Source organism: Lutra lutra, chromosome 1, assembly GCF_902655055.1.
Source record: "Lutra lutra chromosome 1, mLutLut1.2, whole genome shotgun sequence".
Classification (NCBI taxonomy): Eukaryota; Metazoa; Chordata; class Mammalia; order Carnivora; family Mustelidae; genus Lutra; species Lutra lutra.
In genome coordinates, this window is record NC_062278.1 from 107,427,364 (window position 1) to 107,450,336 (window position 22,973).

General features: G+C 39.5%; 1 protein-coding gene across 5 annotated transcripts in view; it reads right to left on the reverse strand.

Annotated features, from left to right (window-relative positions):
* The window catches only part of MCF2L2 (MCF.2 cell line derived transforming sequence-like 2), a 259,359-nt gene that overhangs the window by 141,039 nt on the left and 95,347 nt on the right, over positions 1–22,973 (reverse strand). For all 5 annotated transcript variants that reach the window (XM_047731452.1, XM_047731445.1, XM_047731474.1 and 2 more), the window contains 5 exons: positions 11,877–11,993; positions 8,947–9,096; positions 1,479–1,603; positions 786–900; positions 157–276 (listed from right to left, as the gene is read on the reverse strand). In XM_047731452.1, coding sequence (XP_047587408.1) covers positions 157–276; positions 786–900; positions 1,479–1,603; positions 8,947–9,096; positions 11,877–11,993 — 627 coding nt within the window. The remainder of the gene's footprint in view (positions 1–156; positions 277–785; positions 901–1,478; positions 1,604–8,946; positions 9,097–11,876; positions 11,994–22,973) is intronic.

The window sequence follows — 22,973 nt, forward strand, 5'->3', positions numbered from 1 at the left end:
ACCCTCACCCCACCTGAGGTGGCAGTGGGGACTGAAAAGGCAGGATTTGGGCATTCCTGTGTCCTTCAGCCACCTTCCAACAATAATGAATGGACATGATCTGTCACTGTACACAGAGACTTCCTTCCCAGTCCGTAAAAACAGCAAAAAACAAACCTGGCCTTTTCCTTCCAGGTTTTTGTGTTCCTTAAGAAGTTGCTCCATGCATATCACACTGTCGCCAATGTCTGTAAACTCTGCTTGCTCTGCCAACAAACTATCCAGGGCAAGTTTAACCTGTAAGACACATTAGAGCATCCAGAAATAAGCCCTGAGGCCCTCTCTGGAGGTATAGGTCCTACATACTCAAAGAAAACTTGAAAATCCAAAAAGGATTTAAGACTTTTGTGTATCTACATATTCTTCTTTTTTTTCTTTTTCTTTCTTTTTTTTTTTTTTTTTGGCTTATAAGCTTTTAGATTAAGCTCAGGGCAGGGGTCGAGAGGAGTATGGTGCTGAGACACATAGAGATGACAGAGTAAAGCTACATTCATAGATTATCAATCAAAAAGGAAGATAAACCAGACATGAAATAGCATGTATACCAACAGAGAAATGGGGGTTCTAGAACATTGCTACCCCACTGAAAAAGGGAGAAGAGAATGATCAATGAGGAAGCAAGGATATAAGGAGGGGGCTGGATTAGGGAGAAGAGGGACACTCAATATCCAGAGTTCAAGGGAGAAGGGAGACCCAGAAGTCACCAAACCATGAAAGGGAGCTCTGTTCAACAAGGAAGTAACAACCTCATAAAAATTGCGCTCAAAGTGTTGTAGCTGTAGGCATTGGTTAAGCTTCAAGTGATGCTCAGACCAAAACTGATTAAAGGCTCTTTCTGTCTCGTCCAACTGAAGTAATAATCTGTCAAGAAAGAGAAAGTAACATGTGGTTAGTGTTCACTTCCACAGGAGTCCATATAGGTTTCTGTAGATAACCCCTATGTTTCTAGCCAGTGTTATGACCTAAGGGAATCTCCTTTTTATGCAAGTCTCTGTCACCTATGACCTCTCACAGTTCAGCTGGAAATGGAAAATTTTTCCATTTTTCAATTAGGACACCCTCAGAACTAGCCAGAAACTCACTTCGGAGGCAGCTGCTATGCTTTGAAATGTGCCTCCAGGTAACCTTACCTTTGTGCCTTTTGTTTTCTAACTGAGATGACAGGTGTGTAAAGCACAGCACCCAACCAAACCATTATTTAGAAATGAAGATAAATACATACTACCATCTCCCCTGAAATCCTGGGATGAGAGCAAAGCACAAAAGGAGGGAATAGCATTCTCCTAAAAACATCTCTGTCGGAGAGTACCATCTTTTTGCCTTTGTTGTCACAAATATTATTCTTTCTTGACTCCACCAACACCCAGGAGTAGCTGTGCCAATTGTTCTCAGTCGTTTCAGATCATCGAGTTCTACATAATCCCCCCTCTCTCACTCACCGTTCCATGGTAGCTACATTCTCTAGTTCACTGGGATTGAGTTTGCTGGTGGGACTTTTGGTTGCTGGTTCTTGAATACATGACAGTAATGTGGTCCCTTGCTTTCCAAGTAATTTCAGCTCATCCTAGAGAAAGGAAAATATAATATGTCTCAGAAGAAATGAACAAAAGCAAATTCTTGGTAGACTGGTGGTGAGGAGAATGGCAGATCAGGTGTATCTTTCATACAGGAAATTAAATGCTAAAGAAGTGAAGCTGCAGCTTTCAAAAATTAACTAACTCATTTATTTTTTTTTAATTCCAGTATAGTTAACATAGTTATATTAGTTTCAAGTGTATAATCCAGTGGCTCAACGGTTCTACTATATTACTCAGTGATCATGAGGATAAATCCCTATCACCTGTTTCTCCCATCCCCTCACCCGTTTCTCCCATCCCCTCACCCACTTCCCCTCAGGTAACCATCTCTTCTGGGTAGTTAAGAGTCTATTTTTTGGCTTGTCTCTTTTTTTCTTTGTTTTGTTTCTTAAATTCCACACATAAATAAAATCATATGATATCTGTCTTTCTCTGACTGACTTATTTCTCTTAGTAGGATACCCTCTAGACCCATCCATCATATATATACACCACATCTTCTTTATCTATTCATCTATCAAAGGACACTTGGGCTGATTCCATCACTTGGCTATTGTAAATAGTGCTGCAGTAAACATAGGGGTGCATATATCTTTTGTTATTAGTGTTTTGTCTTCTTTGGGTAAATGTCCAAAAGTGGTATTATTAGATCATATGATTATTAACTTATTTTTCACAGGAATACATATATATACATACATATGATACAAAATCCAAAATATACAAAAGGGTATATATTGGAAAAAGTTAAGTTTTTTGTCCCCTGCCCATCCATTTTTCCCCTCCAACGTAACAACTGTTAAATTTTATATCTCAAATTGCTGTTATATATTTAAAGCAAAAGCAATAAATCAATAATTTTAATTACTTGTTTATGTTAATTACTTAATCATTAATAATTAAAATTTATTAATGAATAAATAAAATCAGGTTCTAATCCAAGGCAGTGACCAGAAACAAGATAATGACAGATACTGAATAATAAGTGCTAGAAACTGGCCTGTACTAACAATGTAAGAGTTGCTAGTTGACCAGGAAAAAAACTTTCCGGTCTCAGCTGACACCTGCCTCTCCTTCTATCTGCCCACAAAGTGTGGCCTTGTTCAGTTATGGAAGTTTGGTGGAGATGGTCCACAACTTCAGCTTGACATGTAAAGATTCATACTTCAAGGCAACTCTATTCTGCTTCTTTTACATGGGATGTGGGGCTTTGCAACTGGAGAAGATGTCAGGTTATCTCCTGCCAAATCCACGGGCTCAAATCCTCTGATTACACGGCACGAGTCATCTCTCAATGCTCTGAGTGTGAACCACAAAACAAGCCATGGGGGTAGAGCCAGTCAGGGAATTCTGCTCCGAGGATTTAAGGGTTTGATGCGTGAGTCACACAGGATGCTGGTTAGTATGTCCTGAGCATTAGGATTTGGCACATGGTTATAAAACAATATCCTCTATGCACATGAACCCTGAATCTCCCCTCCAGGCCTGGCCACCTCCAGCCTTCACACATATGGAGCTTGTTCCCCGTGGGAGGAGTTTTAAGTCTCTCCATCCTGTTCACACACAATTCCTGGCCTGCTCACCCTCACACCTTTGCTCCCTATCTCCCATCTCTCTCCAGTAGTCATCCCCTTGCAGGCTTCTGCTGTCCACGTCCAGCCTCAAACTTGTCCCTGGATTTGGTTGATGATACATGTGACTTCTCTGATCTGGCCCAAGTTCTTTGGACACCACCTGTGGTTCTGTCCACTCTAGGTAATGCCCCGCAGTCAGCCTCTTGGCTTGTACTCCTGCCTAGGAACTGAACAGATCCCTTCTTTTCCACTCTCAGATATCAACCCTCATTTCTTCTTATCTGTCCAATGCTCATTAAATATTTGTAGGTTGGATAAATTAATAATAGTCTAAAAGGAATTAGGTTGCAGATGAACAAGGACAAATAGGATATGATGGGGGCAGGGGCGAAACCGTCAGTAGCAAGTACTCTTACCTTGGCACTCTTCCTACCTTCTAAAAGGGTCTTGGCTTTTCTCAACTCAGTTTATTAGATGTCCTTGAGATTTCCAACATTCCCACAGGACTCTGGTGTTTCCATTACTAGATTTTATATATACAGTGTGTGTATGATGTAGAGTGGAGAGGAAGAGTAGAAGAGCCAGAATAGCAGGAAAGTATTGTAGGGCAGTAGAAAACCTTTAGAAGGGGAAGAGAGATATACCCAAAGAACTGCAGAGTGTGAGGAAATGTGTGAGAGAGGGAGGGTGGGTTTGAGTAAGTGGTGTCATTCACTGTGTGTCCCTTTGCACTATCAAAAAACACAAGGAAAAATAATGACTGGTTATTGCTTTGGGACTAGGCCATATGTGGTCAGGTTCAGCGGGTTTATAAAAAAATCTGCCATAGATACATGGGGAAAGACTGAGGAACTATGGTATTGGAAAGTGAAAAGACAAGTTACCAAGGCCTAAACTGGAGTTTGCCCTTGTCCACTGTAGTAACAATTCAGAATATTTAAGAACTGTTTAGAGCAGGCACTGACCAATCAGCACAGATGTCAGATGCAATGCCCAAGCAGTCCTGAGGCCAACTGCAGTCCATGTATTAACCCCTTTAGTGGCCAGAATCCCAAGGAGGTCTCATGGGTCCTAGGAAATGGGCCAGGGAAGTAAAGTCAAACACACAGTGGGGCACCTGGGTTGCTCTCAGTTGGTTGGGTGACTGCCTTCAGCTCAGGTCATGATCCTGGAATCCCATCATTGAGTCCCACATTGGGCTCCCAGCTCAGCAGGGAGTCTGCTTCTCCCTTTGACCCTCTCCTTCTCATGCTCTCTCTCTCACTCCCTAATAAATAAATAAAATCTTTTTTAAAAGTTGGCCGCTCAAGGAACATAAATATTTAACAACTGGTATGGCTGTCCCAGTGTGTACTCATCATTACAGTTCCACTATAATAGAAACAAGCCACAGGATCTGAAGACCCATTTAATAGGGAAAGCAGACTGCTTCAGGCTCAAAAGAATTTAAATTTTCTGGGGGGAATTCTTTCCTATGACAGTGGTAAGCATGAATCTATACATTCATTCATTCATTTACTGAAAATACATTTATAAAGCACAACTATCCATGCCAGGTGCTGTGTTCACCTATGTCATGGGCTAGGGGTGGAGGTGGGGTGGGAAGTTAAAAGGATAAATCAGAACCCAGAGATTATATGAATGACTAATGTTTTAGACTCATCACTTCACTTTTATTACTTAACTCCATTTCTGTGACTCTAAGTTAGCTCTGTGTGCTTCTGTGTATAATGCTGACTAATGAATTCTAGAATCTAGCCTTTAAAACTCAAGTCTTCATAACTGAGAAAAAAGAAATACCTAAAAGAAATGAAACACCCCTTTCCTCAGCAGCTACTGAGAGAAACCTTCTTGTGGTATAAAATTAGTGCAAAAAGCTAATTTGTTAAGGTGTCAACACTGAAAGCATTCCCAAGTATACCAAGTTTGTCTCCCTGTGCAAAATCAAGACCCCTGTGTCTATCCTTTCCTAACTTATATTTCCCATAAGTAGAGTTCTAACAAAAGGGTCTCTGAAAACTCGTAAGACTATAAAATTATTTCTATGGCCTACAAAAAGTCACTTATAATTCTGATTATCTTCCTGATTATTTGTAACCCTGGAAATACCAATAGAACTGTCATCTCTGAATACAAAATTGAATAAATCCTGAGTGGAACAAATACTGAATACTAAACAGTATTGATACATTTTTTTGTTTTTGGTTTTTGTTTTTGTTTTTTTAAAGATTTTATTCATTTATTTGACAGAGAGAGACACAGAGAGAGAGAGAACACAGGCAGGGGAAGTGGGAGAGGGAGAAGCAGGCTTCTCGCAGAGGAGGGAGTCCAATGTGGGGCTCAATCCAGAACCCTGGGATCATGACCTGAGCCAAAGGCAGACAGACGCTCAGCTGACTGAGCCACCCAGGTGCCCTAGTATTCATATTTGTAAAAGAGTATTTTATCACATAATCAAAATGAGAGAAAGGCCTTTAGCTCTGTTAGATTTCTTATTTCAATAACAACAAAATATGAGAGGCTTACCCTATTTAAATGAACACATGGTAAAGTGTCTCAGTTGACTTAAGCATCTGAGAGCCAAAGACCAAGACTCTGGAGTTTCTGGCCTAAGTAAGAGTGGCAAAGAGGTGAGAAACCCCTCCTTTGAGATGCAAGAGGGAGACTGCACCTGCCTCTGTAAACTGCTCCCAAAACCAGCTCAGAATTAGACAATGGGAAGAGCTGTTTTGCTAAGAAAGAAGGTCGGCAGGACCATCATAAACAGTAAGAAAAGCATATCTCTATAGGCTTCATGGTTATTTTATTGTTGTATTAGGCCCAAAGGTCTTTTTCTTTTTTAAAAAATTGAGATACAGTTCATACAGTACATAAAATTCACCTTTTTAATCCATACAATTTCAGGACAATTTTATCACCATCAAAAAGAAACTCCATACCTATCATCCGTCATTCTCCATTTCTCCCTCTTCCCAGCCCCTGGCAACCACACATCTACCTAGTTACTCTTCAGATTTACCTACCTGGACACTCCGTGTGAGTGGAATCACACAATATGTGGCTTTTTGAGTCTGTTTCTTTCACTCTGCATAATTATTTCAAAGTTCATACATATTACAGCATGTATCAGTCAGTACTTCCTATGGCTGAGTAACATTCCATTGTATAGATATACCACATTTATTCATTCATCAGCTGGTGGACATGTGGGTTTCACTTTTTGGATGTTATGAATAATGCTGCTACAAACATTAAATGGGTAACTTTTTATACAAAGCATATGATTTCAGATCTCTTGTGCATACACATAGAAGCAGAATTTCTGGGTCATATAGTAACTCTATGTTTAACTTTTTGAGGCCCTACCAGACAGTAAATGAGGGTTCCAGTTTCCTCACATCCTCACCAAACTTGTTATTGTCCGTCTTTCTGATTAGAGCCACTTTCATGGGTATATCACTGTGGTTTTGATTGGCATCTCCCTAATGACTAATGATGTTGTACATGTTTTCATGTGCTTAATAACCATATATATTTATCTTCTGTGAAGATATGTCTGTTTGAATCCTTTGCCCATTTTTCAATTGGGTTATTTGTCTTTTTACAAAGGTTGAGTTATAAGAGTTGTTTATATATACTGGATACTAGATCCTTATCAGATACATGATGTGTAGATATTTTCTGCAGTTCTGTAGGTTGTCTTTTCACTTTCTTGATAGTGTCCTTTGAAGCACAAAAGTTCTTAATTTTGGTGATGTCCAGTTTATTTATTTTCTCTAGGTGTTTGTTCTTTTGACATTATATCTAAGGAACCATTGCCTGATGTAAGGTCATGAAAACTTACAACTGTATTTTTTCCTAAAAGTTTTAGGATTTGCATTTAAAGTCCCTTGATCAATTTTTTTTAAGTTTTCTTTTTTCTTTTTCTATTTATTTATTTATTTATTTATTTATTTATTTATTTGACAGAGAGAGATCACAAGTAGGCAGAGAGGCAGGCAGAGAGAGAGGAGGAAGCAGGCTTCCTGCCGAGCAGAGAGCCCGATGTGGGGCTCGATCCCAGGACCCTGGGATCATGACCTGAGCCAAAGGCAGAGGCTTTAACCCACTGAGCCACCCAGGTGCCCCAATTTTGGTTTATTTTTATATGGGATGTGAGATAAGCATCCAATTTCCTTCTTTGCCATGTGGTTATCCAGTTGTCACATGGCCCGAAGAGTTTAAGCAGGTTTTTGTTCCCACAAAGAGAAAATACCCTTCATCATTTTGGGGTATTTAATTATTTAACTGTCAGCACTCAGGCTATAGGAGTTCAGGGACTGGCTTCTAGGAAAATATATAGAAGTCCATGGGTGTTTCTGTGAATTTCCCCCTTGTGCAGACAGTGTCTTAGTGGCAGCCGGGTGCATGCTGCCATACTGTTTGTAAACCAAGAGATGGCCTATAGCTTGTTAAAGTCACCTTTCATCAGGAAATGGAAGTTCTCCATGGAGAAAAATCCAATATGCAGAAAAGTCTGGGAGTCCTGCATGCACCTATTCTGAAGATGTGCTCTAAGTCTCCATCCACATGTAAAAACAAGTGTAAAAAACACATGGGAACAAGATGGGTTTGCTAAGTTGTGTGTGTTTTTCAAGCTCGTCAGAGATATTTCCCGGGAAAATTTCTAGGATCCTTTCAGGTTTTCCCAGTGTCAAACCAGATCTTTTAACTATGCAGAGTAATGTAGAAAGTACATTTTAAACTCCTTTTAGATATCAAGCTCCTTAAAAAAAGAATTTAACAGTGCTCCCTGTCACATGGAAGAATCAATTTGCCTTAACTACTAGAGTCTGGAGACTCCCCTAATTCAGCTCTGTGTTCTTTGAGTTTACATTTTTTTTTTTCATTTGTTTTCCTAGCATGTAGGGGTAGGTCATCAATAAATGTTGCTTAAATGAACAAATCAACCACATAGCAAAGCATTTTGGTAACTCTAGGGCCACAGATAAAAGAGGTCAGCTCTTACCTAACTCCGGGAAGCAAGAATACATGTAATGCTAAGATGTATCTACCTTCAAATACTGTTTGCTGCCCTATGGAGTTCTGGTCTCCCATGAAATAATGGATATGGTGCATTTGTGCTTCTGAAGGCAGAAAAGAGCTGACGCCCATCCTGTAAGCCCCAGGTAGGCTTTGCTTTACTGCATGATCTGAAAGAATCTTCCAGTCTCCATTCATAGCACGTTCTGACGTGCTTTTATGAAGTTAATAGGTGCCTCTCCTTAAACCCAGTTCAGAGCACTTTCCATAGCTCAAATTATTCTCCAAATAAAAAGACATATCCCTGAGAAAGTGAAGCAACATGTCAGCTTATTAGTTTGCCCCAAACTTCACAACAGCCTCAGGAAAGCTTCTGCCTCGAAAGCCAGCTCCTACCCTCCTTCCCTCACTACAGATCTTGTTCTGTGAGCAGATCATAGGAGTGCAGTCCTTGAAACAATGTTCAAACACCTCTCCTACAAGCACAAAGGTGGACTGAGTCTCCCTTTATGTGGCAGCTTCTCAAAGGTTTTAATTACAATCCTCTTATTTTCACCAACCAGTCTCAAGAGGTTTTTTCTTTATTCCCACACTGCCTTTAAACCCATCTAGAGGGTTTAAAATGATCAGTCACTGCCAATTCATTGGTAAAGGGGGAAAATGGGAGCTTAACTTCTAATTCTTCTCCTGGCTCTCTCCAAGAGGCTGGCCCATGAGAGGCCTCTGATACTCACCTGCAGCTTGTCCCGCTGCCTTGTGTGGGACATAAGGAGGTCTTCAGCAGACAGCACACTGCTGGGCAGCTCTTTTGTGGCGAGGCAGGCCCCAAACATCTGGAGCATCTCGGCAGTGGTCTTCAAAGACATGGCAAAGTTTTCAATGGCCTAGAAGGTCAGACAATCATAACAGTCAAGAGAGCTTAACATCCACCATTATACTCTCTGAATAGAAGGCTAATAGAACTAGCTACAATTTGAGTACCTGCACTGGGCAATGCATTGTACCTGATGCTATACATTTGTTTATCATCTCAAGAATCCAGAGTGGAAGGTATTTTATCTCCATTTTACAGCAGAGGGAACTGAAGTTCCAACAGGTCAAGTGAATTGCCCAAGATCATATTATCTGGACCGTAAGGAAGGAAAGAAGACATCAACCAATGTCACCAAGTTTGGGAAGCAAGTTTGACACCAAGAGAGAAGATGGACATAATGATCTAACATCCAGAAAGTACACTGTTACCCAAAAAAGGGTTTATATATATTGTATATACATGATATGGATTGTATCTTTATAGTTTTAATTGTATGTATGTATATATAAAATGTATACATAAAACATACAAAAGGCATATAAAGATATGTCTGATATTTCAATATAGTTGTATTTTTTAAAGTTCACTATTATATGATTAATACATGCACAAACACAAACCATGGATACAAACTAGGCCTGGGGTGGGAAGGTGTGTGCACATGTCTGCTCATGCCATATCTTTAATAATCTATGTTCGTGGTTTTTCAGTCTTCTTTACCTCTCTAAGTTCTCAGAGAACAATTCTTGTCTTTGAGGTCAATGTGCATTCATTTTTTTTCTTTATTCATTTGCTGCAAATTTGTGTTATTTCAAAAAAGATCTGAGGCAATTTGAAAAACATTAATAACATAATAAAACTAAGGGTTGGTAGAGAAGCAATTGGGAGTTTTGGGGGGGATGGGTGAGCCTGGTGGTGGGTATTAAGGAGGGCACCTCTTGCAGGGAGCACTGGGTGTGGTGCATAAACAATGAATCTTGGAACACTGAAAAAATAAAACAAAATTTTAAAAAAAAACAAAGCTGCTATATTAACCAACAAACAAACAAAACAAAACAAAAAAACCCAACAAAACAAAACAAAAGCTATAGAGATTCTTTTCCACTAGACAGTTGTATTGAGCTGCTTTGTCCTACCTACGATGCTGGAAAATCTTGGAGACCAAAGGCACATACATCTTGGTCACATTTGTGTTTTCAACACCTAACACTGAGCTAGGCACAGAGAAAGCGATCAATAAAACTTTGCAAATGAATGAAAAAAAAAAAAAAAAAAACCGGAGAGCTAGCTAGGCCAAATAAGACTGGCAGGACAGTAAATTCTTCTGATTATTAAAGTAATGTAATAAAATCCTAGGAAGTGAAGAAATAAAGCTTGGAAGCACTCCAGTTCCATTTTCATAGGTTTAATGAAATTGCAACACAGGACAACCCTGACCACACTTACTTGTGTGTGATATTCTACATACAATTCCTTCCATATTTTTTCTATTTAGACCTAGTGAGGATAATGTTTGTGAAGAACTTCACCATTTCTTTTTTCATTCTCAAAAGTTCTCTTGGAGTCACTGTCATTGAGGTAAAACTGATGAGAAGTTAAAGGGTTCGTGCCCAGGTTGTGGGTGTTCCTCTAGGTTTTGGGAAGGGTTGTGTCTTCCTTAGAATTACATAGTGTCCAAAGAAGTGATGGAAAGATTAGTATCTGTAGCTTTGAAATAAATGTACTGTGTTGCTAGAAATCTATTTTTGTTTAGTTCTTTAATTTCCTTTTTAAAAAAATCACAAAGCTTTACACTCTAAAGAGAGTAAATTCTCCTACCTAATTAAATGTCATTCAGGTGTTTATTGGTAAATGTTGAGCAACATGGTTCCAAAGTGCCCGGATACGGGGTGGGGGGGGCCTGACACCACAACTTGTCACTGGGGTGGTGAAGGGAGCTTCTGACTCAGCTCAGAAAACCTAGTCATTTTGAGCATTTGGGGGCTATCTAGGAGAGTGGGAAAGGGGAATGGCAGCTTTATACAGAAACATTATTTGAGTTTCAATCCCACTTTTTCCTCCATATTACTGACCCTTTAGTTTAGCATAGTAACCATTACTGTGAGTGAATCAAGTAAAATACTTTATGTCAGGTGATTTTACGCACATTACATCACTCTGTCTCACATCAAACTCTCAGACGGCTTCTGTCAGTCTGAGGTTTCTCATCATTGGCAATATTGACATTTGAGCCAGACAATTCTTTGTTGTGGGGGGCTGTCTCATGGATGAGATGCTTCGCAGCATCCCTGCCTCCTACCCAGCACTAGGTGCCAATAACACTGCTCTTCCCAAGTTATGACTATAAAAAAAAAAATCTGTCTGAAACTGCCCCCAGCTGAAAACCACTGCTAGTTCCATTTTAACAGGAGAAAACAAGCTGAAAGAGGTTTAACAACCGGGCAAAGATCAGACAATAAGTAATGGTGAAAATATTCAAATGCAGCTCCTTCTGACTCGGTGGGTTTTATCTTTCTGTACATTAGAATCATCTGGGGAGTTTTGTGGAATGCTCACATCTGAGACACAACCCTGATCAAGCAAATCAGTTTCTCTGAGGTATAGCAGGGTGCTGGTGTGTTGAAAACTCCCCAGGTGCATTCTAAGTCAAGTCTCCCTACAACCCCATGCAAAGGGAGATAGTAGGACAAGCCACAGCTTCTTCCCTTCTGCCCCATTTCTCCCCCACCTGTGGCTTAGAAAATCTAATCATCCCAGTGGGCAATGACCACCCACCAGTTGATCTTTAACTGCCCTGTCTTTTGGAAAACAAGGAAAGAAAATGTAAATGGCACATAAGTTGGTACTCACAGTTCGATGATTTATCCACTGACTGTGGCGGTATTCCAAAGTTCCCCCTAAGTCCTCTGTCAGTTGGCTTTTGTCAATGTAGCCATGAAGGTCAGACACAGAGTTTAACATAACAATCTATAGAGAAAAAAAAAATCAATATATTTCTCACAGATAATTGAAGAGTAGCTTATCTAGGTTCTATTAGTATTTAAACAGCACTTGAACTTTGCCTAATCAGGAATTCATGTACAAGGAGTTACTACATCTGGCAGAGAAATGTTTTATATTCCCTTTACATTTTCCCCACTTAAGCGAGGAGTACCAAAGATTGTACAGTCTGTGACGAAATGGTGACCTGTTTCAGAAGACTCCGTTCTAAGCTACCCAGAAGTCGGGTCCTACTTTAGGTGGATTTTTGTCACAAGTTACCAAGCTTAAGTATACTCTTCAGCCACCAAAATCAAGTGTTATATTGAGACCTAAAAATATGCAATGAGAAGCACAGTAAGGGGTAGGCTGGTGAATATAAAAATAAAATTAGAATACTGGCACATACTGAGGAGTGTGTGTTAAAAAGATTTACTACACTGATGCCTCCCATGAGGAAGGTTGATATGCCCCAATTTATCCTGCATGGAGGAGATCTGGAGGTAATAGGGAGTGGATTTTTATGAATTAACAATCTGGTTGATGAACAAACCCATGCTGATGAACGAATGCCCATACACCTAGAGGGAGCAGACACATTCCAAATTGTCCCTTTCTGCTCCTCTGCGGTGGCTCTGACCAGGTCGTGATCCTAGCTCTGTTTCAGTGATTATATCACACCCCCTACTCACTCCTAAAGAGAAACAAGGACCTCTCACTCCTACTTCTGAAACATGCCCCTGTAAGCCTTTAACTTATGACTTCATATTTCTTCACTCCTTGTTGATTATTTTGAAAACTGACTCTTTTTCAGAGGATTTAAGAACATAGGCTCTCTGGGGTGCCTGGCTGGGTCAGTTGGTGAAGCATGCAACTCTTTTTTTTTTTTTTTTAAATTAAATTATATTATATTACATTATTTATTTTTAATCATTTTTTAAATTTATTTTCAGCATAACAGTATTCATTGTTTTTGCACCACCCCCAGTGCTCCATGCAATCCATGCCCTCTCTAATACCCACCACCTGGTTCCCCCAACCTCCCACCCCCGCACCTCTTCAAACCCTTCAGATTGTTTTTCAGAGTCCATAGTCTCTCATTGTTCACCTCCCCTTCCAGTTTCCCCCAACTCCCTTCTCCTAACTCCTCATGTTATGCTCCACAAATAAGTGAAACCATATGATAATTGACTCTCTCTGCTTGACTTATTTCACTCAGCATAATCTCTTCCAGTCCCGTCCATGTTGCTACAAAAGTTGGGTATTCATCCTTTCTGATGGAGGCATAACACTCCATAGTGTATATGGACCACATCTTCCTTATCCATTCATCCGTTGAAGGGCATCTTGGTTCTTTCCACAGTTTGGTGACCGTGGCCATTGCTGCTATAAACATTGGGGTACAGATGGCCCTTCTTTTCACTACATCTGTATCTTTGGGGTAAATACCCAGTAGTGCAATTGCAGGGTCATGGGGAAGTTCTATTTTTAATTTCTTGAGGAATCTCCACACTGTTCTCCAAAGAGGCTGCACCAACTAAGCATGCAACTCTTGATCCCCCACATGTGGTATGGAGATTACTTAATAAAATCTATTTTTTTAAAAAATAGGGGACTTCTTCTATTATTATATAGTATTAGTCAAGTGATAAGTCCACTTTGGAACAGAAGGAATGTAAATTAGGGCCCAAAGTCTATAGGTGAAAAACAAAATTGATATACTCATTCAACGAATAAGGTATTGAATTTCTAATAAATGCCAGGTTCTGAGGGATAACACAGTCAGCACAATAGTCAACAGTCCCTGCCTCAAGGAACTCAGGTTTTGTGGGATTTGGTTACTACATATCACTGTTAACCTTATCAGGTCCCTGCCTTTCTCCCTCACTTCTGAAAAGGAGTTTGGGATTTTTTAAAAATTAATTAATTAATTAATTAATTACATTTTAAGCTCTATGCCCAATGTGGGGTCTGAACCCACAACCCTGAGATCAAGAGTCACATGCTCCACCAACTGAGCCAGGCAGGCAAGCCAGGAGTCTGCGAATTTTTAAAAATTACATTTATAACATGAGAAAAAGTGGAAAGAATCCAAACCTGAATCCATTTTTGCCTTTCCCTCCTAAAAATTTTAAACCACTAAAAATTTTAAACCGCTAAAAATAAAAAAGATTTTTAGGCTTTCTAAAATAAGAAATTAATAGGACACAAAACAAGAAGTTGCCAATATATTTTGCTTCTTGAAATATTAATTGCTATGGTAACACTTGGAGTTTTGTTTTGTTTTGTTTTGTTTTGTTTTGTTTTGTTTTTTAATACTAATGTGGAACACCTTATTAGGCAGAAGTAACTTTGCCACACAGCCTGGAGTTTTAAAAAACATATCCTGGGGCACCTGGGTGGCTCAGTACGGTAAGTGTCTGCCTTTGGCTCAGGTCATGATCCCAGGGGCCTGGGATCAAGCCCTGCATCAGGCTCCCTGCTTAGCAGAGATCCTGCTTCTCCCTCTCCTTCTGCTGCTGCTCCCCTTGCTTGTGCTCTCTCTTTCTCTGTCAAATAAATTAATTAATAAAAATAATTTTAAAAATAAAATAAAAAGTATATCCTGCCAGGTTGCACATCTTCTGTTCTACCTAATTGAAAAGCAGAGGGAGGCATGTGTCCCATGCTTGCTGGGACTCTGCCTACTCATCTTTAGCTATAAAGGACTAAGAGAAATTTTAAATTGGAAGAAAAAATGAAAATTAGAAATAAAAGGAAGGTATTAGGGGTTCCTGGGTGGTTCAGTTGGTTAAGCAACTGCCTTCAGATCAGGTCATGATCCTGGGGTTGCAAGATCTAGTCCCACATCAGGCTTGCTACTCGGCAGGGTGTATGCTTCTCCCTCTGACCTCTCCCATCTCATGCTCTCTCTCTCTCAAATAAATTAAATCTTTTTTTTTTAAAGGAAGATATTAGAGGATTTCGTACTGTTAAATATTGATCAAAGCAAGCCCAATTAAAATCCCAGAAGACTTTCTGTAGAAAGTCTCAAGCTAACTCTAAAAGCTATGTGGACATGCAAAATAGGTAGAATAGGCAAAACAATTTTGAAAATGAATAAAGTTTCAAGACTTATAAACTATAGTAGTTAAGAGTTTGGTAACAGCAAAGGACAGCCAAATCAATCAATGGAATAGAATAGAAAGTCCTGAAATAGGCTCACACAAATATGGCCAAGTGATTTTTTTAACTCTTTATTTTAAAGTAATTATAGTAGTTATAGTAATTTTGAAATAATTATATAAGTACAGATCCACAGGAAGTTGCAAAGATAGTACAGAGAGGTCCCATGTACCCTTCACCCAGTCCCTGCCCTCTTACATAATTATAGTACAAAATCAAAGGCAGGAACTTGATATTGATGTAATGTGTATGTTTAGTTCTACATCATTTTCACATCTGTAGATTTGTGTAACCACCAGAAAAATCAAGATACAGAACTAACTGTTTCATCACTATAAAAGTCTTCCTTGTGTTATTTTTTATTTTTTTAGAGTTTTCTATTTATCTGAGAGAAAGAGAGAGAGAGACAGCATGAGAAGGGGGAGAGACAGAGAGAGAGGGAGAAGCAGACTCCCTGCCAAGCTGGGAGCCTGATGTGGGGCTCAATCCCAGGACCTGGAGATCACAACCTGAGCTGAAGTCAGATGCCCAGCTATCTGAGCCACCCAGGCACCCAACCCTTGTGCTATCGTTTATAAGCACACCTCACCTCCCAGTCATCCCTGAACCCTGGCAAACACGAACCTGACTTTTGACAGAGGTGTAAAAAGTCATTTCCATGGAGAAATACTTCCATTTTCAATGAACAGTGCTAAAACAACTAGACATCCATATGCCAAAAAAGGAACCTTAATTTTCATCTCATACAAAAATTAACTCAAAATGCACCAGAGATCTAAATCTAAGACATAAAACTTGGAGAAGAAAACATAAAGGAAAAATAAGGAGAAAATCTTTGAGTTAGGAGAGTTCTGAGATACAACACCAAAAACACAAAACATAGAAGAAGAATTGATAAACTGGACTTCATCCAAATAAAAAGCATTTGCTCTTCAAAAGACATAGGAGGGTGAAAAGACAACCCATAGACTGGGAGAAAATATTTGCAAATCATATATCTGACCATGGATCCACATCTACTCTCAAAACTTAACAGTAAAAAAAACATATAATTAAAAATGGGCAAAGAGGACTTCTGAAAAAAATGGTGAAGTAGGCCACACAGAAAGAGGTAGGAGGGGCAGAGAGGCAGTTGGGAGCCAAACTCCTCAGAGACTTAACCACAAACAGTAGGGACACCACAAGCATGGAGAAGGCTGAGAAGCAGACCCCATACCAGGCACCTGGGGCACAGGGAACCTGCAGTGGGAAGATAAGTCCTATAACATTTGGCTTTGGAAATCCAGTGGGGCTTAACTTTGTGACTTTTTACAATCAGTAGGACTTAACTCCAGGCACTTAAAAATCAGCAGGCTTAGCTCTGGGAAAGACTGAGGGTGAAAGGAAAATGAGTTCCAGTCCTTAAAGAGCCAACACAGCAAACAACTCAGCCACGGTACGGTAAAGAAGTAGCAATCTGAAAGCACCAAGAGTATATGGAAAGAAGACTTACTTACTAATCTCAGAACCTGCACTGGAGGGGCAGGAATCTTTAGGTGACTTCTCCTAGAACAAAGTCCTAGCAAGTGACATCACCCCCCCAACCCCACCCCAGCCTAGAAAGCCAGACACCTGTGGAAACCAGTTCAAACACTCTCCCATAGCTTGCTAATACCACAGACTCCACTCCTGCATTCTCCTAAAGAGCCACCTTATCCACCCCACCCCACTCCACAGGGGTCCCTCCAAAATGGCTCCTGCCAAGACAAATCCTGCAAGCAACCCCCAGCAGGGACCAGTGCTACTCCAAAGTAACTCCTGCCCTGGGGAGAGAGGAAGATTAACCACACACATCAGTGTGACTACAGTCCCAGCAGGTGGGACTGGAGACATCTGGTCTAACTGCCAGCCCCACACACCAATAAGGCTTTCAGGAGGCAGCATGAGAGAGCACCCTGCTGTTTAGTACCACTGCAGCCCTAGTAGATGAGCTGAGGGCAGGCATCTAATCTGACTGCTGCCATCACCCAACTACAAGCCCACAGTGGCCCCAGACAAGCCCTTTAATATCACAGGGAATAAACTGCCATGTGCAACCACAACAGGCAAAGTCGGCCATTGCAGCCAACTGGATTGAAGGCAAATGAGGCTCAGCCACAACAGTGGGACACACACAAGCCACAAAGGAGATACCCCTAAAGCATCTGGTTCAGGTAAATGGGGGCGTTGTGGTACAGGGCACTACAAGACCTCTTCTTCATAAGGCTAATACCTTCAAGAGCAGGAGACAAAGCTGACTTTCCTAACACATAGAAACAGACACAGAGAGTTAGACAAAATAAGAAGACAGGAGTATGTCCCGAATGAAAGAAAAGGACAAAAACCACATTAAAAAAAGTTAAATGGGGGGTGCTTAGGTCCAGTTAAGTATCCAACTCTTGATTTCAGCTCAGTCATGATCTCAGGGTCCTGGGATCAAGCCCCACATCAGGCTTCATGCTCAGTGGGGAGTCTGCCTGAGGATTCTCTCCCTCTCATTCTCCCTCCACCCCTACCCTGCTCACGTGCATGTGTACAAGTTCTCTCTTTCTCTCTCTAAGATAAATAAATAAATGTTAAAGAAAATAGTTAAATGAAAGAGATAACTAATATGCCTAATAAAAAACTCAAAGTAATGGTCAAAAAGATACTTGCTGGACTTGAGAAAAGAGTGGAGGATCTCACTAAGACCTTCAACAAAGAGATAGAAAATATTAAAAAGAACCAATCAGAGATGAAAAAGTCAATAACTGAAATTAAAAATACACTAGAGGGTATCAATAGCAAATCAGAGAAGACAGAAGAACAGATCAGTGATTCAAAATATGGAGTAATAAAAAGCAACCAAGCTCTCTGCTCTGGGTAGCCAGACCCAAGGAGGGATGGCGAGAAGCAAACAAGTTAAATGGCAAAAGGAAAAAGAATAATAAAAGCGGAGAATGGATTATAGAAACTCAGTGACATCATCAAGCATAATAATATTAGCATTACAGGGATGCCAGAAAGAGAAAAAAGAGAAAAGGAGATAGAAAATTTATTTGAAGAAATAATAGCTAAAAACTCCCCAAATCTGAGGAAGGGAATAGAAATCCAGACCTAAGAGGCACAGGGAACCCCCAACAAAATCAAACCAAGGATGTCCACACCAAGACACACAGTAATTAAAATGAAAAAACAATGATAGAGAAAGGAATGAGAAAGGAAAACAGTAACATAAAAGGGAAACTCCAGAAGGCTATAAGCTGGTTTTTCAGCAGAAACTATGCAGGCCAGAAGAGAGTGGCATGATCTATACAAAGGGCCGAAAGGAAAAAACAACAACAACAACAAAACAAAACAAAACAAAAAAACCCTATAAACAAGAATACTCTATCCAGCAAGATTACTATTCAGAATAGAAGGAAGATTTCCCAGACAAACAAAAGTTAAAGGAATTCATCACCAATAAACCAGCTTTACAAGAAACACTGAAAGGAATTTTTTGAGTCAAAAGAAAAGGCTATAATAGGAGTAAGACAATTATTAAATGAAAAAAATTTCATAATTAAATGCAGACACAATACAAGTAGTAGATGAGGGGCATCTGGCTGGCTCAGCTGGAAGAGCATGCAGCTCTAGTCTCAGAGTCATGGGTTTAAGCCCCACGTTGGGTGCAGAGATTACTTAAATAAACTTTTTTAAAAAGTAGTAGATGAATCACTCACAAAACCATTAGGTAGGTTAAAGCACAAAAGCAGTAAAATAAATTATATATACAGAAATCAGTAAAGGGATTCACAGAATAACAGAATGTTAAGTATGACATCATATACAAAAAACACAGAGGGTGGAGAAGTAAAAATTTAGTGCTTTTAGAATGGGTTCAAACTCAAATGACAAAAAACTTAATATAGACTGGCTTTATGCATCACATGTTACAAATGGACCTAATGGTAACCATACAAACACACACACACACACACACACACACACGCTTTAATAGTCACACAAAAAATAAAGAAAAAGGAATCCAAGCAAATCAATAAAGAAAGTCATCAAACCACAAGGGAAGACAGCAAGAAAAGAAGAAAGGAGCAGAAAAGAACAACAAAACAACTGTAAAACATAACAAAATGGCAGTGAGTATGTATTTATCAATAATTACTTTGAATATACTTTGAATCAAAAGACATAGGGTGACTGAATGGATAAAAGAGCAAAACCCATCTATATGGTGCCTACAGGAGACACATTTCAGACCTAAAAATATATGCAGATAATGGAAAATGGAAGAACATTTACCATGCAAATGAAAAGAAAATGAGGATACCAATATTTATATCATACAAAATCAACTTTAAGACAGACTATAACTTGAGAAAAAGAAGGACTCTACATGATGATAAAGGGTACAATCCAACAAGAGGATACAACAATTGTAAATATTTTTGCACCCAACATGAAAGCACTTAAATATATGAAGTAACTATAAACAGACATGAAGGTAGAAATCAATAGTTATAAAGTAATAGTAGAGATATTAACACCTCATTTACATTAGTGGATAGGTCATCCAGAGAGAAAATGGACAAAGAAACAGTGGCTTTGAATGACACATTGGACCAGATGGATCTAATGATATATTCAGAATGTTCCACCCTCAAACAGCAGAATACGTTCTTTTCAAATATATATAGAACACTCTCCAGAATAGATCACATATTAGCCACAAAACAAGTATCAATAAATTCAAAAAGGCTGAAATCATATCATGCATCTTTTCTGACCATAATAGTATGAAACTAGAAATCAACCACAAGATAAAATTTAGAAAGAACACAAATACATGCAGCCTAAATAACATGCTACTGAACAATGAATGGGTCAACCAAGAAACCAAAGAAGAAATTTAAAAATACACATGGAGACAAATGAAAATGAAAATACAACTGGGGCGCCTGGGTGGCTCAGTGGGTTAAGCCGCTGCCTTCGGCTCAGGTCATGATCTCAGGGTCCTGGGATCGAGTCCCGCATCGGGCTCTCTGCTCTACAGGGAGCCTGCTTCCCTCTCTCTCTCTCTGCCTGCCTCTCCGTCTACTTGTGATCTCTCTCTGTCAAAATAAATTAAAAAAAAAAAAAAAAAGAAAAAAGAAAATGAAAATACAACAGTCCAGATTTTTGGGGTGAAGTACAAGCTGTTCCAAAAGAGAAGTTTATAACGATTCAGGCCTACCTCAAGAAGCAAGAAAAGTCTTGGGGCACCTGGGTGGCTTAGGCATTAAGCATCTGCCTTTGGTTCAGGTCATGATCCTAGGGTCCTGGGATTGAGTCCAACATCCGGCTCCCTACTCAGCAGGAAACCGGCCTCTCCCACTCCCCCTGCTTGTATTCCCTCTCTTGCTGTCTGTCTGTCTGTCTCTCTCTCTCTCTGTCAAATAAATAAATAAATAAATAAATCTTAAAAAAAATTCTTTTTAAAGCAAGAAAATTCTCAAACAAACCTAACCTTATACTAAAGGAGCTAGAAAAAGAAGAATAAAGCCAGAGACAGTAAAAGAAAGGAAATAATGACAAGAGTGAAAGAAATGAAATGGAGACAGCTTTGTAATATGGCTTGAAGTTCGGATTTGTGATGCCAGCTAGTCATCATCTTTTCTGGTTCCAACAAATTTTAGGATTATTTGTTCCAGCTCTGTGAAAAACATTGATGGCATTTGATAGGGATTGCATTGAATGTGTAGATTGCTCTGGGTAGCATAGAAATTTTAACAATATCTGTTCTTTCAATCCATGAGCATGAAATGTTTTTCCATTTCGTTGTGTCTTCCTCAACTTCCTTCATAAGTATTCTATAGTTTTCAGTTTCCCTTACCTCTTTGGTTAGGTTTATTCCTAAGTATCATATGGCTTTTGGTGCAATTGTAAATACAAAAGATTCCTTAATTTCTCTTTCTGCCATTGATTTCTGTGCATTGATTTTATATCCTGTCACTTTTTTGAATTCCTGTATGAGATCTAGCAATTTTGGGGTGGAGTCTTTGGGTTTTCCACATAGAGTATCATGTCAATCTGCAAAGAGTGAGCTTGACTTCTTTGCCAATTTGGGTGCCTTTTATTTCTTTTTGTTGTCTGATTGCTGAAGCTAGGACTTCTAGTACTGTGTCCAAGCTATATTACAAAGTTGTAATCATCAAGACAGTATGGTACTGACACAAAAACAAACATGTAGATCAATGGAACAGAATAGAGAACCCAGAAACGGACCCTCAACTCTATGGTCAACTAATCTTTGATAAAGCAGGAAAGAATACCCGGTGGGAAAATATAGTCTCTCCAATAAATGGTGTTGGGAAAATTGGACAGCCACATGCAGAAGAATGAAACTGGACCACTTTCTTACACCATCTACAAAAACCTTGATGGGACTGGAGGAGATCATGCTGAATGAAATAAGTCAAGAAGAGAAAGTCAATTATCATATGGTTTCAATTACTTGTGGAACATAAGGAATAACATGGAGGACATTAGGAGAAGGAAAGGAAAAGTGAAGGGGGGCGGGAATCGGAGCGGGAGAGGAATCATGAGAGACCACAGACTCCAGAGAAACAATCTGAGGGTTTTAGAGAGGAGGGGAGGTGGTGGGATGGGTGAGCCTGGTGGTGGGTAATAAGGAGGACATGTATTGCATGGAGCACTGGGTGTTATATATAAACAGTGAATCTTAGAACACATCAAAAACTAATGATGTACTATATGGTAACTAACATAAGACAATAAAATAAATAAATGAATAAATAAAACTTAAAACAGATGAAAGACCTAAATGTGAAACAGGAATCCATCAAATTCCTAGAGGAGAACACAGGCAGAAATCTCTTTGACCTTGGCTCTAGCAACTTCTTACTAGACAGGTTACAGGAGGCAAGGGAAACAAAGGCAAAAGTGAACTATTGGGACTTTATCAAGATAAAAACCTTCCGAACAATGAGAGAAATAATCAACAAAACTAAAAGGCACCCTAAGAAATGGAAGAAGATATTTGCAAATGGCATATCAGATAAAGGGTTAGTATCCAAAATCTATAAAGAGCTTATCAACTCAACATCCAAAAAAAACAAATAATCCACTCAAGAAATGGGCAGAAGACATGAACAGACACCTTTTCAAAGAAGACATCCAGGTGGCTAACAGACACATGAGATGATACTCAGCACCACTCATCATCAGGGAAATACAAATCAACACCACGATGAGATACCACCACACACCTGTGAGAATGGCTAAAATTAACAACACAAGAAACAGACCTTGGCAAGGATGTAGAACAAGGAGAACCCTCTTGTACCGTTGGTGGGAATGCAAACTGGTGCAGCCAGTGTGGAGTTTCCTCAGAAAGTTAAAAATAGAACTACCCTACAACCCAGCAATTGCACTAGATATCTGCCCAAAGGACACAAAAATACAGATTTGAAGAGCTACATGCACCCCAATGTTTATAGCAGCATTATCAACAATAGCCAAACTATGGAGAGAGTCCAAATGTCCATCGACTGATGAATAAATAAAGGTGTGGTATCCATATACAATAGAATATTATTCAGCTGAATAATGAATGAATGAAATCTTGCCTTTTGCAATGACATGGATGGAGCTAGAGTGTATTATGCTAAGTGAAATAAGCCAGTCAGAGAAAGACAAATATCATATGATCTCACTCATGTGTGGAATTTAAGAAAGAAAACAGATGTACATGTGGGAAGGGGGGCAGAAGAAAGGGAGAGAGGGAAATAAACCATGAGAAACTCT